Genomic DNA, 12378 nt, shown 5'->3' on the forward strand with positions numbered 1-12378 from the left:
TTTACTTTGTGTTTTTGTTTACTTCTGCCAGTTTACTGAATTTAAAAAAAAGGTAATGGTAAAAAGTTTTTTTTTAATTACTTTTTCTTGGATAAAACTCTGGTCAAAAAACTGTTTTTCTGGGGGCTATGTAAAATATTTAGAAGGATGGATGTAAGACAATTAACCTAGACTTAACCAAAAAACTGCAAAGTTGTTTCACAAAATATGGTACTGTGCTCTACTGAGACACACCTTTTAGTAGTACCTTAGAAGTACAAACATGATCAGGGAGCATGCTTTCTGCTGCCTTGCTCAACCCTGGAACTCACTCCCTGCCAATCAGAGAAATGTTAACTCTTTTACAGTTTATAAATTTAGACTAAAAATTGATCTGTTTAGTCAGGCTTTTAGAGCTTTCCTTTTTCTCCTTTTTGGAACATTTGTATTTTTGTCTTTATTTCTCTAATTTCTGTGCAGTTTTCTATTCAACATTGTATTTTTGTTTTCTGATATCAGTCCTTGTAAGTCTGTGATGTCAGTGGCCGAGTGTGACCAGGAATCCCCAAGCTGTCTCCCCACTGCTGGGAATAAGATTTGGGATTAGTCAGATCCCTCAGCAAAACAGTGACTTCCCTGGATGCCTGCAGAAGATCTCTGCTGAATGCTCTGCACATTGCTGAACATACTGTAGAATATCCAGCATGTTACGTTGTATGTAAGGCAGCAGTGTGGGCTGGGCTCTGGACTCCCAGTTGGGACTCTGCTGTTGTACCCTGGAGCAAGATACTTCACTCAGATTACTCCAAGAAATCCCCTGTTTTATAAACAGGGTATTCCTGATGGAATAAAAAGATGACCAGCTGGAGGAGCCTGTTGCTCCTTACTCATTTCCCCCTGTAATACTCCTCACTTTACTATCCACCCCGACAAAATCAATTCAGAAATGGAGTATGAAGCATTGTAGTAGGAAGTCTAATCCCTTCTGTAAAAACTCAAAGCTTCCATCCACCCAGCAATTGTGGATTAGAAATTCAGTACTTGATGGCAGATTTCCGTTGAACAGATTGGGGTTTTTAATTTGCAGATGGTGTAAGGTTAGACGTTTTCACTAATCCCAGTCACAGTCAGGGACAATACCGGGTATTACAATTTCACATTTGCTTGTGTGTCATTCTGTTTGTTATTTTACTTTGCAGTGTTGGAGGTTGCATTAATTTTGTGCCAGATAAGGTGTTTTAGGAAGCCCGGAGAATGAGGACCAGATTTTAGTTATGACCCAGAGTTTAGAATTGCATTCGAGTCCTCATGAACCACAGGAATTATTTTACAAATTTAAGAAGGTTTCCCAATACATGGCCAAGGGTGAACACAATTAAGCTCACAGTGACTTTACTGAATGTAATCTGGTAGACGTTGCCTACAATAACTGTACATGAGTAACACAATATTGCCTTTCAGTTTTGTTTTTTGTGCTGTTTGGGATGTTATTTCTCCTTTTAACATGCAATTCCAACCCAAATAGAAAGAGATGTTCTGCTGTAATAATCAATGAATGCGTTTCAAAGTCTTGTATACTGTCAGCGTGCCAAACAAAATTGTTAAGTCATAATTTGTGACAAGTTGTCTTACTGTAGCACATTCCCTCCCAGTAACATTACTTTCCCCTTACGGAGACTCTAGCTTTAACCAAATAACGCCCACGGTTTTCAAAACATTTTCATTGGTACAAAAAGTGCGTCACAGTGTGGAGTTACCACATTGCCCTTCTTCACATGTGTCCTTGCCTGTGAGTATGTAGCCCTGTTAACCCATTTGCTCCGTCCCCCTTGTGATTATTTTAAATGGCTTTCACATGGGACTGAGGTTAGGCTTTATTTCTCTTGGCATGTCCTTGCTGCAGCAGACACTTCCTCTTTGCCTTTAGAGGATGAAACATTTTATTTCTGGCTGGGACCAGGCCCGGGCGTTTGATTTATACATTATTTAATTTCCTCCAAAAAATTGGAAGCAGGGCTTTTAGGAATGGAAGTCAATATTTTTCATTTGCTTAAGAAGTCTTTTAGGGCCAATATAATCAGCGGTGGTAGATGTCAACCTGATTAGTCCGCCTTAAAGCAAAGCAGCATGCAAGGGGGGAGAACGATTTCCATAATGCAGAATGACGGGATTTTCTATAGACCTGCTCTTATAAATGTGTACATTTGTCTGAGGGAGTGAATATAGTCTGCAAGGGACATAGTGTGAGTTGATAGCACAAGCATTTTGTGTGTATCTACAGGTACAGAATAAACAGTTTCCTCATTAAACCTGTGATACAAGAACTGAGCAGTATTGTGTGAATGTAGTATGCACTGCTAATGGTGTTTCTTGCCCGAGGAGCAATAATTGCAAAAGGTATTGTTTTTGACTGGTGTTGCGAATATTTTTGGCCAGGTGCTGTGTCCATTTCCATCAACAGAGGTTGTCCTCTTATGATAACATCTGACTCTTTTATAAATCTTTCTTTAATGTTGTATTAAGAAAGGCAATAAATATTTCTTTTGGGGTTTTTTTTCCCTGAAAATTTGAAGTTGTAGCTGATGGTGTTTGTTACCAGAAACATTCTTCCTGGAAAATTGATGGGTGTTTTTTAATCAGTGTATTATAACTTATTTTTATTTTTTAAACTCACAAAATAGACTCTTTCCTTACACGGCATTCAGTTTTGAGCTTTCTGTTCCTTAGGTTGCGTAAGTTAAAAGTTCATACAAAGCATTTGCAAGGAGAGCCTATCATATTAAAATATATATTCTAAACAAATAATTGGGATTTACTCTTTTTGTAAGTGTATCTCCTAGTTTTAAGAGGAATGAGCCGGCATAATAGTTTTAGGAAGAACACCACTGTTCACAGCAATGTTCCTTTGCAGTATCACAAGCAATTAAGAACAATTTGCCACCAAGAACTTTCAAATCTCAAATATCGAATATCTGATGAATGGTGATGTGGTAGTATTTGATATTATTTATATTATTTCATTTTTAAGTATTATTTAAAGGTATCTCTTTGATGCAAGCTTTTTTATCCAGTTTTTACATAAAGTATTATCTTCTCATAACCTTTTTTTAAAACCATATTCTTTTTTCATCTATTGAAAGCTCTACAAATACATTTCATGTCTGCAAGTGTATTTGTCATTGCCTTGTGACAATGCATTCTGAACTTTAGAATTCAGGACTATGTCCTGGGCTCCCTGTTTAATTATGTTCTCCAAACCTTATTATTCAATCTTCTGGGATTCAGGGGGCTGTATACGGATGTATTATAGTGAGGAAAATTCTATGTATCATATGTATGAATGTTCTGTTCCAGTAAAGATGACTTTAAACTAATCTATAAATCAAGATAAAGGGTCTGGTTGATTATCATAAATGTTTTAAGCATTCCGTCTTTGGAAGTGTGTTACAGAAAAGGTACAGGAGGGACCTATCTGGTGAATATGTCAAGCACTTGTTTTCTTTAATCATTGTTTTACTGCCAGTAAACTGCCAGAAATGTCCTTTCATTCACTTTGGCTGCTGCAGCTACAATACAATTTAGTCCTTCAAATTACATTAAATTATTTGTTTTTATTAATTTATTATTATTATTTGATTAATTTTATGAATTTTTGCTAATAGGAAAAATGTTATTTTAGAAACTGTAGAACTGTATCGCTCGCTTTAGAAAGTTCTCATTACAACACAAATTAAATGTTAAAGTGACTGAAGATAGGTGTATAAAAAGTAAAATGTAATGATATAATAAAAATGGAGTCGTACTAGCATTTATCAAAGTGGTGTCACTCACATCTAATATGTATCAAAATAAACTAAAGGAAATCAAATCTGTTAACTTGCACACCTGCCTCTTCAGTTAATGAAAACATAGACTAGCATCCAGCGATGACGTCCGCAAGCAAGCACAGCAAAAATATGGATTTTAGTGCATTAGTGCATCTGCAAACCTTTTATGAAGCGCAGCAGAGACAGTAAACAGAGGACAGGCAAAGGGAGAACAGGAGGACGTCCAGCTGAAAGTTCTCAAAAGGATATCAGTTCATGTTGTGGGCATGTAATAATGGGATGCATGGGAAGTGGAAATGCCTCAACCTCAAAGGAATTTCTTTCCACGTGCCAGCTGTGATGTCATTCAGCGGAATTTCATCTGTACTTGAGAATCTGGCTCTCTGCGCTGTTAGATATACACCACATTGGCCATCTAGTGCAGTCAGATTGCTTTGCCTGCTAACCCCAGTTAAATTACCAACTAGGCACAGGGAATAAACTCGACTACCAACCAGCAACAGCGTATCAATGTCGAGGAAGCCTACCCTTGTTGTGGTTGCAAAAAAATTGTATCTCCTAATCCAAATGGATTTTTTTATGTACATGCAGTATATTTAAACAAATCCAGTGCTGGCTTTAGTCTGCTCTTTGTAGGAACAACCTAAACACTTCTGAAACCTAATTCATGTTAGGACATCTCACACCCTGTCTGTCTGCCATGACTGTTGCTGTTCCTTGTGTGCTGGGCTCAATTCTGGACTGGGGTGACTTCTGTATGAAGCTCACATGTTTTCTACTTTGATATTCTGGCCTCTTTCCATATCTAAAGGTATTCTGGCTAGGTTAATTGATGTCAAGGGGAATTAATATCTGTAGGGTACAATGGGCAGAATAACCTCCATCCATCTGTGACCTTTCTGGCATGAACCTGTCAAGACATTTGATCATAGTGGATATTGTTTTGTAACCTTGCTAATATCTTGCCAGTTCTGCCTAAGAGAAACTGAGGCAAATCTTTAAAAAATCTCAATTTATATAAGGGATGATGGGAGAAAGGCATCATATCCCTGACAGTGCCAATATAAATTGTGCGAATATAAATGTATAACTTTGAGATCTTTATCTGAGCAGGTACAGTAGGTTTCACAATTAAACCATATAACTTCAAACCCATTCTGCATCAGCAGAACTTCCCATTTAAAAATCCCATGTATTGAAGAGATTGCCTCAATAATTTATGAATGGTGTGAAAATGTCAGTATTGAAATAAAGTTATTCATAATTTAGTTGAGCTGCCACGATCCAGTCTGTTAATTTATGTGTGCTAGTGATCATGCCCTGGAGCCAGAGGCCTTCTCAGTGCCTTTTTGGCTGTAGCCTGGAATACATTAAGTAATCAAACAACTGAAACAGTTGGATATCATGCTACCCATCTAGCCTGTATTTAGTCATCCCTATTTCATATTTATAAATGCACATTTATAAAAGAAATGCACATCTTGTGTGTTTGCATCTGAGTTTTGTTGAAATGTAGCTGATTAAGTTTTTTAAATATATAATTACACAAGAATTGTTTAGAATTGTACATTGTATATGTTTGGATGTCTGTACAGTAGGCTTGAAAAAGTCAAGATTCGGCCGTACAGAACTGTAACATGGAAATCCTGCAATCACTAGCACAGAACTCAGCCGTGAAGAAAAAGAGACTTTGGTTTCAGTGAAATAATGTGAATGGATCAATTAAAAAAACAAAACAGATTATATTGTGTGATGTGCTTTCGGTGAGTTTTATACTTTCACAGATTCCACAGAGATGTGGGTCACTGATGCTTCTGAGTGGTATTTCTGTGTGCATGTGTGTGAGTGTGTTTGTTTCTTCTGCATGTAAAAAGCTCAGCTGTGGCTGGAGCAAACTAGCTCTTCAGATAATTGACACCAACCACCACACCCTTCCCTTTTGACTCAGTAATTTTGAAGGAAATAATTCCTTTAAGGCCTGCCTTCATCATTTCATATCTCTGCTTAAAGACAACAAACTGAATTCCCTGCTTGATGGGAAGCCCTTCGAAGAAAATTAGGCATCACGACTGTTTACAAAGTCTGCCGAGTGTTTTTAGGCTGCTTTTGAGACGGAAAAGCCATTTCCTGCCATCTGGTGAGCACCTGCCCAGCCAAGACAGCCAGCTTTGTTTAACAGTGACATGTTTGATTTTACATACTGATTAGAAAAAATGTCACACTCTGAGAAGCTAAGTAAAACTAAGCTCAATTAGTCCTGTACTTGGCATTCCCTTAAAGTATGAAGCTAGCCACATAACTTGTTCCCTTCACATTTTGTGCAGTTTGTTGACAGTGATACTTTAAGGAATCTGAAGAAAAAGCTTCATTACATTCAGATATTCTCATTTTGTATCTACCGCGTGTCTGTTCCAAGTTTTTTTCCTTACTATGAATTTAGTAGAAACAAGCTGATATACTGTTCTGTGTAAAGATATCATTAACATGGTTAAGTAGGACAGTTGCTAGCTATATTGGGTAACTGCCATACCTAGTTTAACAGATGACCAATAACCCACTGATTACTGGGGTGTGATATTCAGGCCAAAGTTTTTTTTACTCTGAAAGTAATATCACGTTACCAGTACATTTAGCAATGTATAACATGTTAAAATGTAATTTTTGTATAATCCCAGACTCCCAAACTCCTGTAATAATGCTATCTTAATGATGCATCTAATATGTTAAACTAAAGGTTGTACTATTAATGTCATTTATGTGCTGTATTTGCAGGATATGTTGGCCGTGAGCTTCAAATAACACTTGTAACATTCTAAAAGTAGACTATTAGAGTATTACTGTAATTCCTGCCATGTCTTTGAATTTTCTGTGGAAGCAGTTTAGTTCCACAAGGAATTCTGTCTTTCTAACAGAGATGTTTCAGATATTGTACAGAGGTATATTGAGTATTCAACGGACATGTTGAGATTCAACTCCTAGAGAAAAATGTTTTCTGTCAGTGTGAAATGTAGATTCACTAAACAAACTAGCCCTTTTATTCACAGTGGCTTTGTTTTTGTGGGAAGGATAGGATCTACTAAACAGCCAAGAAGCCATGGGCCAAAAGTACTTTACTGAAGGACCCCTTTTGGAAAAACTGTGATTGCTTGCAGACGACACAAGCTGATTTTACTGTTTTCTTTGGTTTTATTAGTGACCAAAAGCCTCTTGGCAATGTCAAAAGGAGCAAAACCAGGAATGAAGGGATTGTATTCCTGACGTCTTCTCACATATACTTGGTGACGTGAAAAGAGTTTTCAGCTTCTCAACAGCTGCCTGCTTCTTATCAAAAACCAGTTCATAGGGTTGACACATAGGATCTGGAAGAATTTTTCCTTCTCTCTTTATTGTTTTTTTTTGTCCTTGAAGTAGGAAGGAAGTTTTCTTAACCAAATCTTTTTTGTCTTCCACTTTACAATGTTTAAAATTTTCCATTAAACCAAGCGCTCATGTTACACATAAATCTATCATGTGGTTAATATTGGAATTGCATTTCTGTGAACGTTGCAAAAGGCGAAGGATTTGCAGCTCTCATAGGTATAATCAGCTTGGCCTTTTATAGATTGTAATTGTTGAAGCACAATGTGTGGGAGTCATGAAGATGTTCTACGTTTCTCATAACACTTCAATAAATCCCTGTGCTCTGTGTGAACAACACCAACCTTGTGCTTGTTATATAAAAATACTTTCATTTTGGTCCAATCTAGTCTTCAAGAGACAGAATGTGTCTATTCAGGGGAGTGCAGAAAAGCAAATCAATTTAAATAAGTTAATTAACTCATTTTAAGGAGCAGCGGGTTTCTAAGTTTCTAGTTATTTAATTAAATACATACATTTAAAGCTTAAATCCTGTCTTTCAGGTAGTAGAAAGCTGGCTGTTATTTTAGCTTCATGGTGTATTTGGGTGATTGCAGTTCCCTGGCCATTTTAGGCTTGTTAGTTTCTTTTGGAAATTGAAGTGTCTAGCACAATGTTGTAGCCCTTGAGGAATTATGCAACCATGACATTGAAATTTATGTTATGACCTTTCGGAAATGTTATGCATGCCTTGTGAGTGAGTCACTTTTTTATGAGAATGACAAATGTCATCTATTGTCTAAGAGATCAGATGTTTCAGTTCAGCGTTGCTAGTTTATACTTAACACTTTAATTGGAAACTAAAACTGGTAGTAGGTCCAACTTCAGAAGTTTAAAATGGAAAAAGTTTTAAGCTATCTGAATGTTTGGTCTGTTGCAAACGCAGGGTCTCAAGCAGTAGTGTTTTTGTGTACCATCTACTGGAACGGTTCCAGAATAAATGCAGGATTAATACTGATAAATTAGTTTCACCTGTGACCATGACTTTATTTACATGTTTTAGTGAGCTCTTCAACATTTCAGAAAGAGAAAACACCCAAATTGTGGGAAGCTCCAGAAGTCTTAAATAAGTAGAAACAGATTTGTTTTAATATAGACACTTGTTGACCAATGGCTATTTCTTCTTTTATGTATTAAACCTTTGGAGAAAGTTTTAACTGTCAATGTGTTTCAGTTAACCTTTCTCAGTTAATGGTTGCTCTGAAAAACAAATAATATTACAGTCCATTATTTTTTCCTCTCCTTTTTGTTCAGTTTTGTAATGCATACAAATTTTAATATGGAAAAATCTACTTTAGTATGTAGGCTAGATTAACGTAGTGTCCTCAGAAAGTATTGAGACAGCAATGTCTTAACTGTTTTTTGTGCTTTATAGTCAGGCAGTTTGTAGTTGTAATAATTAGATTAAAAGGAATGAAAAGTACAATATATATTAGTATTGAGTAATTCCATTTGTATGTAGCATAATATTTAAATGAAATTATACTTTGTGTTCAACCCAGTGATTTTAATAAACATTTATTAAAGTCAGTTCCAGAGGTGGCCATACATAGACCATGGAATTACTCACACCATGCTTCAGAATTTACTTGTATGTGCAAAGATGGACCTGGAGAGTTTGGGAGCAATCTTTTATGGACAGATGAAACTGAGTTACTTTACTAAAGTGATGGAAAAGTTGAACTGTGGAAAAAGAAAGTAGCTTCACATGTTCCAAAGAACATCACGTCATCTGTGAGGCATAGTGGAAGTCATATCATGGCTGACTCGTCTTAATAGGTCATGTACCTAATAGTGTCACTAGTAACAGAATTCATTCTGAAGTTTACAGAAATATTTTGTCTGCTTATGTAGGTAAAAATGCTTCCATACTTCCAAATGACCCAAAACAACCAATTCAGTTCATCAGGAGAAAAGAAATTGGGAAATCTTTGACTGCCCAAGTCAATATCAAGATTTAAATTCAACTGAGCATACATTTTCCAAGCAGAAGAAACAATTTAAGTCAAGACCCAGGAAGAAGGAAGCACCTAAATGGTAAAGAATTTGGCAAAGAATTTCATATAATTACACAAGGAGTTTGGTGAACACAGTAGGTTGCAGGCTTTGTGCAGTTATTACCCCAGAGTATTATACTACTTAATATTAATTTTTACAGTCTGAAATGTACTTAAAATGAATATGTCCCAATACTTATGGAGATCATTAAAAATGCATGTATCTAAATACATGTTTATTCTAATATGATCAAATGTACACATGGATGTACCCAGTGATTAAAGATGCATTGTACCAGTCATTCCCTTTAATCTCAAGACTGCAAATCCAGACTACTTTTCTGTAAAGCACAAATAATGGTTTTTACTTTGCTGTCCCAAGACATTTGGAAAGTACTGTGAATATTTGGCTCTTCCTACTGTGTAACTGTGTGCCCTTTTTCAAATTCTTTTATACCACATATTTTAGTAGAGGTATTTGAATCATTTCTAGTGCTGTAAGATCATTCTTTTGACATAGACACCTGCGTTCTGGAAATCAGGTAATTTTAGCATTGTAGACTTTCATCATATTAGCTGTCACTGCTAATTCTAGAGACTGCAGTAAATCAGAAATAGCTTCAAGTACCTTGTGAAAACACAAAGAAAATAAATAGATGCAAGTTAACTAGCTATAGTTTAACAGGAATACAATTTTAAAAGTCTATACATATTGTTCAAGTATGTATGACTAAATATGACATTCACATTTGACTAATCAAAAAAATGAACATCTGAAAAGTTAAGGTGTGAGAAATTGAAATCTGAAAATCACAAGAAAAGGTGAAAAAAAGGCAAAACACCAAACATACACCATACTTTGCATATATTTTTTGGAAAACAAAATTTAATTTAAGGTCTGAATTTACCAGAGACCTCGCCATAGTGGAATTGCAAATAAAATAAAATTATGAGACCTTAAACACATAGTGCATATTGCTCAGTTATCTCCATTGAACTTGCGTAGCCTAATTTAAAAATGTGTTTAAGCTTGCAAATGTAAAGAACAATCCTAAACCCTGCTGTGGTGTGTGCAAGTAGAAGCAACAGACATTCGTATTTCTGTTTTTCAGATGTATTACAGGGAAACACAGAGGCAGCAATACTGTTTTTCTTCATTTATTTATCAAAGTTTAAAGTTAAGTGTGTGTTAAATGAGTTCTGCAGTTAACAACTTCTACATTGCAACCTAGTTGTACGAATGGTACAATTCTCAACTGGAATAAACCTTTCATGTAATTAACTGGGAAGACTATAACAGCTCAAGCCAGTGTGCCAAATGTCTTGTCCATTTTCTCTTAATGTTCTTCCCAGATCTCCAGTTATTTATCTTAGGAGGGTACTGAACACCTATGACAAGACATGAAGAAAGTTAAATGCCGTTGTATGTGTACTGACTTTCATTTGCAAGAAACTGAAGAATGTTTTCTTATATTGGTGAAAGAGCTGCCTTGTCTGTGTTTTGTATCCTACCACAGATAACGGCCCTGTGTCAGGAAGCAGCACTTCTGGCTCTTCAGGAGGACATCAATGCCAAGTGCATCAGGGGAAAGCACTTCGAAACTGCTTTGGAGATTGTAAAACCGAGGATTCCAGATTCCCTCATCCAGTCTTATGTTAATTACCAGAAGCAGAGTGGCCTATATACTGGCTCACATTGCTAATAAATCTGCCTTCTACTGTATGACATTACAGTCATGTGTACTTACGAAAATGACATAAACTTATATTATTTTAATACAAAATGATGCGAAGGATTTTAATAGTTCTTATATTGTCAAATAGTTCAATGATTTACTTTGAATACAGTACATGCACACATATTAAGCATTTCTAACTAGATCAAATGTTTGAAATCAGATTCTCATTTGTAATTATGCTATTATTTATGATCATCTGCAACATACCCATTGTACTGCAGAACATTGTACTGGAACAGTATGAGTTAGGTACCTGGCTCAAAGCTACAACTGCAGTGTCTTCCTAACCAGGTTGTGAGCTCACAGCCTCGCAATATGGACTCCAGAGCAGTAAATTCTACTAGACATGTGTACTGAGAGGCAGGGAACACAACAGAGGAGTTTTGGAACCAACAAGAAGCATTTGTTGCATTTCTATTGCTTTTCAACAAATATACACTGTGACTCCTAAATATTAAAGAATCGCATGTTCCATTGGTGACTAATTCAGTCCATATTAGTGTAAATGTTACAGCATGTGGGATGTCCTGTGATTCCTGTTCCTTACTGTTCTGCCCTAAGGAAGAGAGGACTGATGTACTGTAACTGACTTCACAAGAGACATGACTATTGACGCATGTGCCTGTGATGCATCATGAAAGTAACAACAAAGTTGACCAATGTATTAATTCAGACAGCTCTGTGGACATGTCATTCTCACAGGAAACCATGCGTACATGTGCGATGTTCTGGACTGTTCCTTTAGACACAATTCACTGCTATCTACAGTATATCTCCTTCTATGAATTGAGTCTGAACTGTGAATTGCCCCACATCTCCATAGACATCTGAAAATATCTTGTGGACCGCTGATGCTACATGTCGTGGGTATAATCTTGGTTACTGATGGGCCAGCGCCTTCTTGGGATATCTTTTAAAATTTCTTCAGATGTAAGATTTATTCAGACATACTGTGATCTTAACCTGTATATTAAAAAAACAGGAAAAAACGACTTTCAAAACATAATGCAAAACAATAATGCAGACATCAGGGACGACAGATTACTGGGTCAGAGCTTCTCCTTGTTTCATTTTTGTTTTTCATCACCAAACGTTTTTTATTAGAATCACAATTATGTTCTTCCCACCTTCTGTCTGAAACAACATACTTTTCTTTTGCTTTCATTTTGAAGGACTTCAGCGTAACTCCAGGACTCTGGTTTTATACTAGTTTGTATCCAATTCACAAGACCACCATACACTACTGGACACTGCACCCTCTTGGGATAATACCTGAAATAATACAATGTCAATTTACAGTTAATAAAAAATATCGGCCCCAGCTACTTTTTTATTTTATAAAACAAGACTTTAATGTGTTTTTTTTTAATCTGGATTATTCTATTGAATGCACTATATGCACATTCGGATGTATTCTCAAAATGATGGGAAAAATATTCT

General features: G+C 36.2%; 1 protein-coding gene across 1 annotated transcript in view; it reads left to right on the plus strand.

Moving 5' to 3' along the window:
* afg2a (AAA ATPase AFG2A) overlaps positions 1–10983 on the plus strand; it is a 152089-nt gene extending 141106 nt beyond the window's left edge. Inside the window, exon 16 of the mRNA XM_088637409.1 lies at positions 10717–10983. Within this exon, the coding sequence (XP_088493535.1) occupies positions 10717–10902 (186 nt within the window). The 3' untranslated portion in view covers positions 10903–10983. The remainder of the gene's footprint in view (positions 1–10716) is intronic.
* Positions 10984–12378: the final 1395 nt, after the last annotated feature.

Source organism: Lepisosteus platostomus, chromosome 1, assembly GCF_059453375.1.
Source record: "Lepisosteus platostomus isolate fLepPlt1 chromosome 1, fLepPlt1.hap1, whole genome shotgun sequence".
NCBI lineage: Eukaryota > Metazoa > Chordata > Actinopteri > Semionotiformes > Lepisosteidae > Lepisosteus > Lepisosteus platostomus.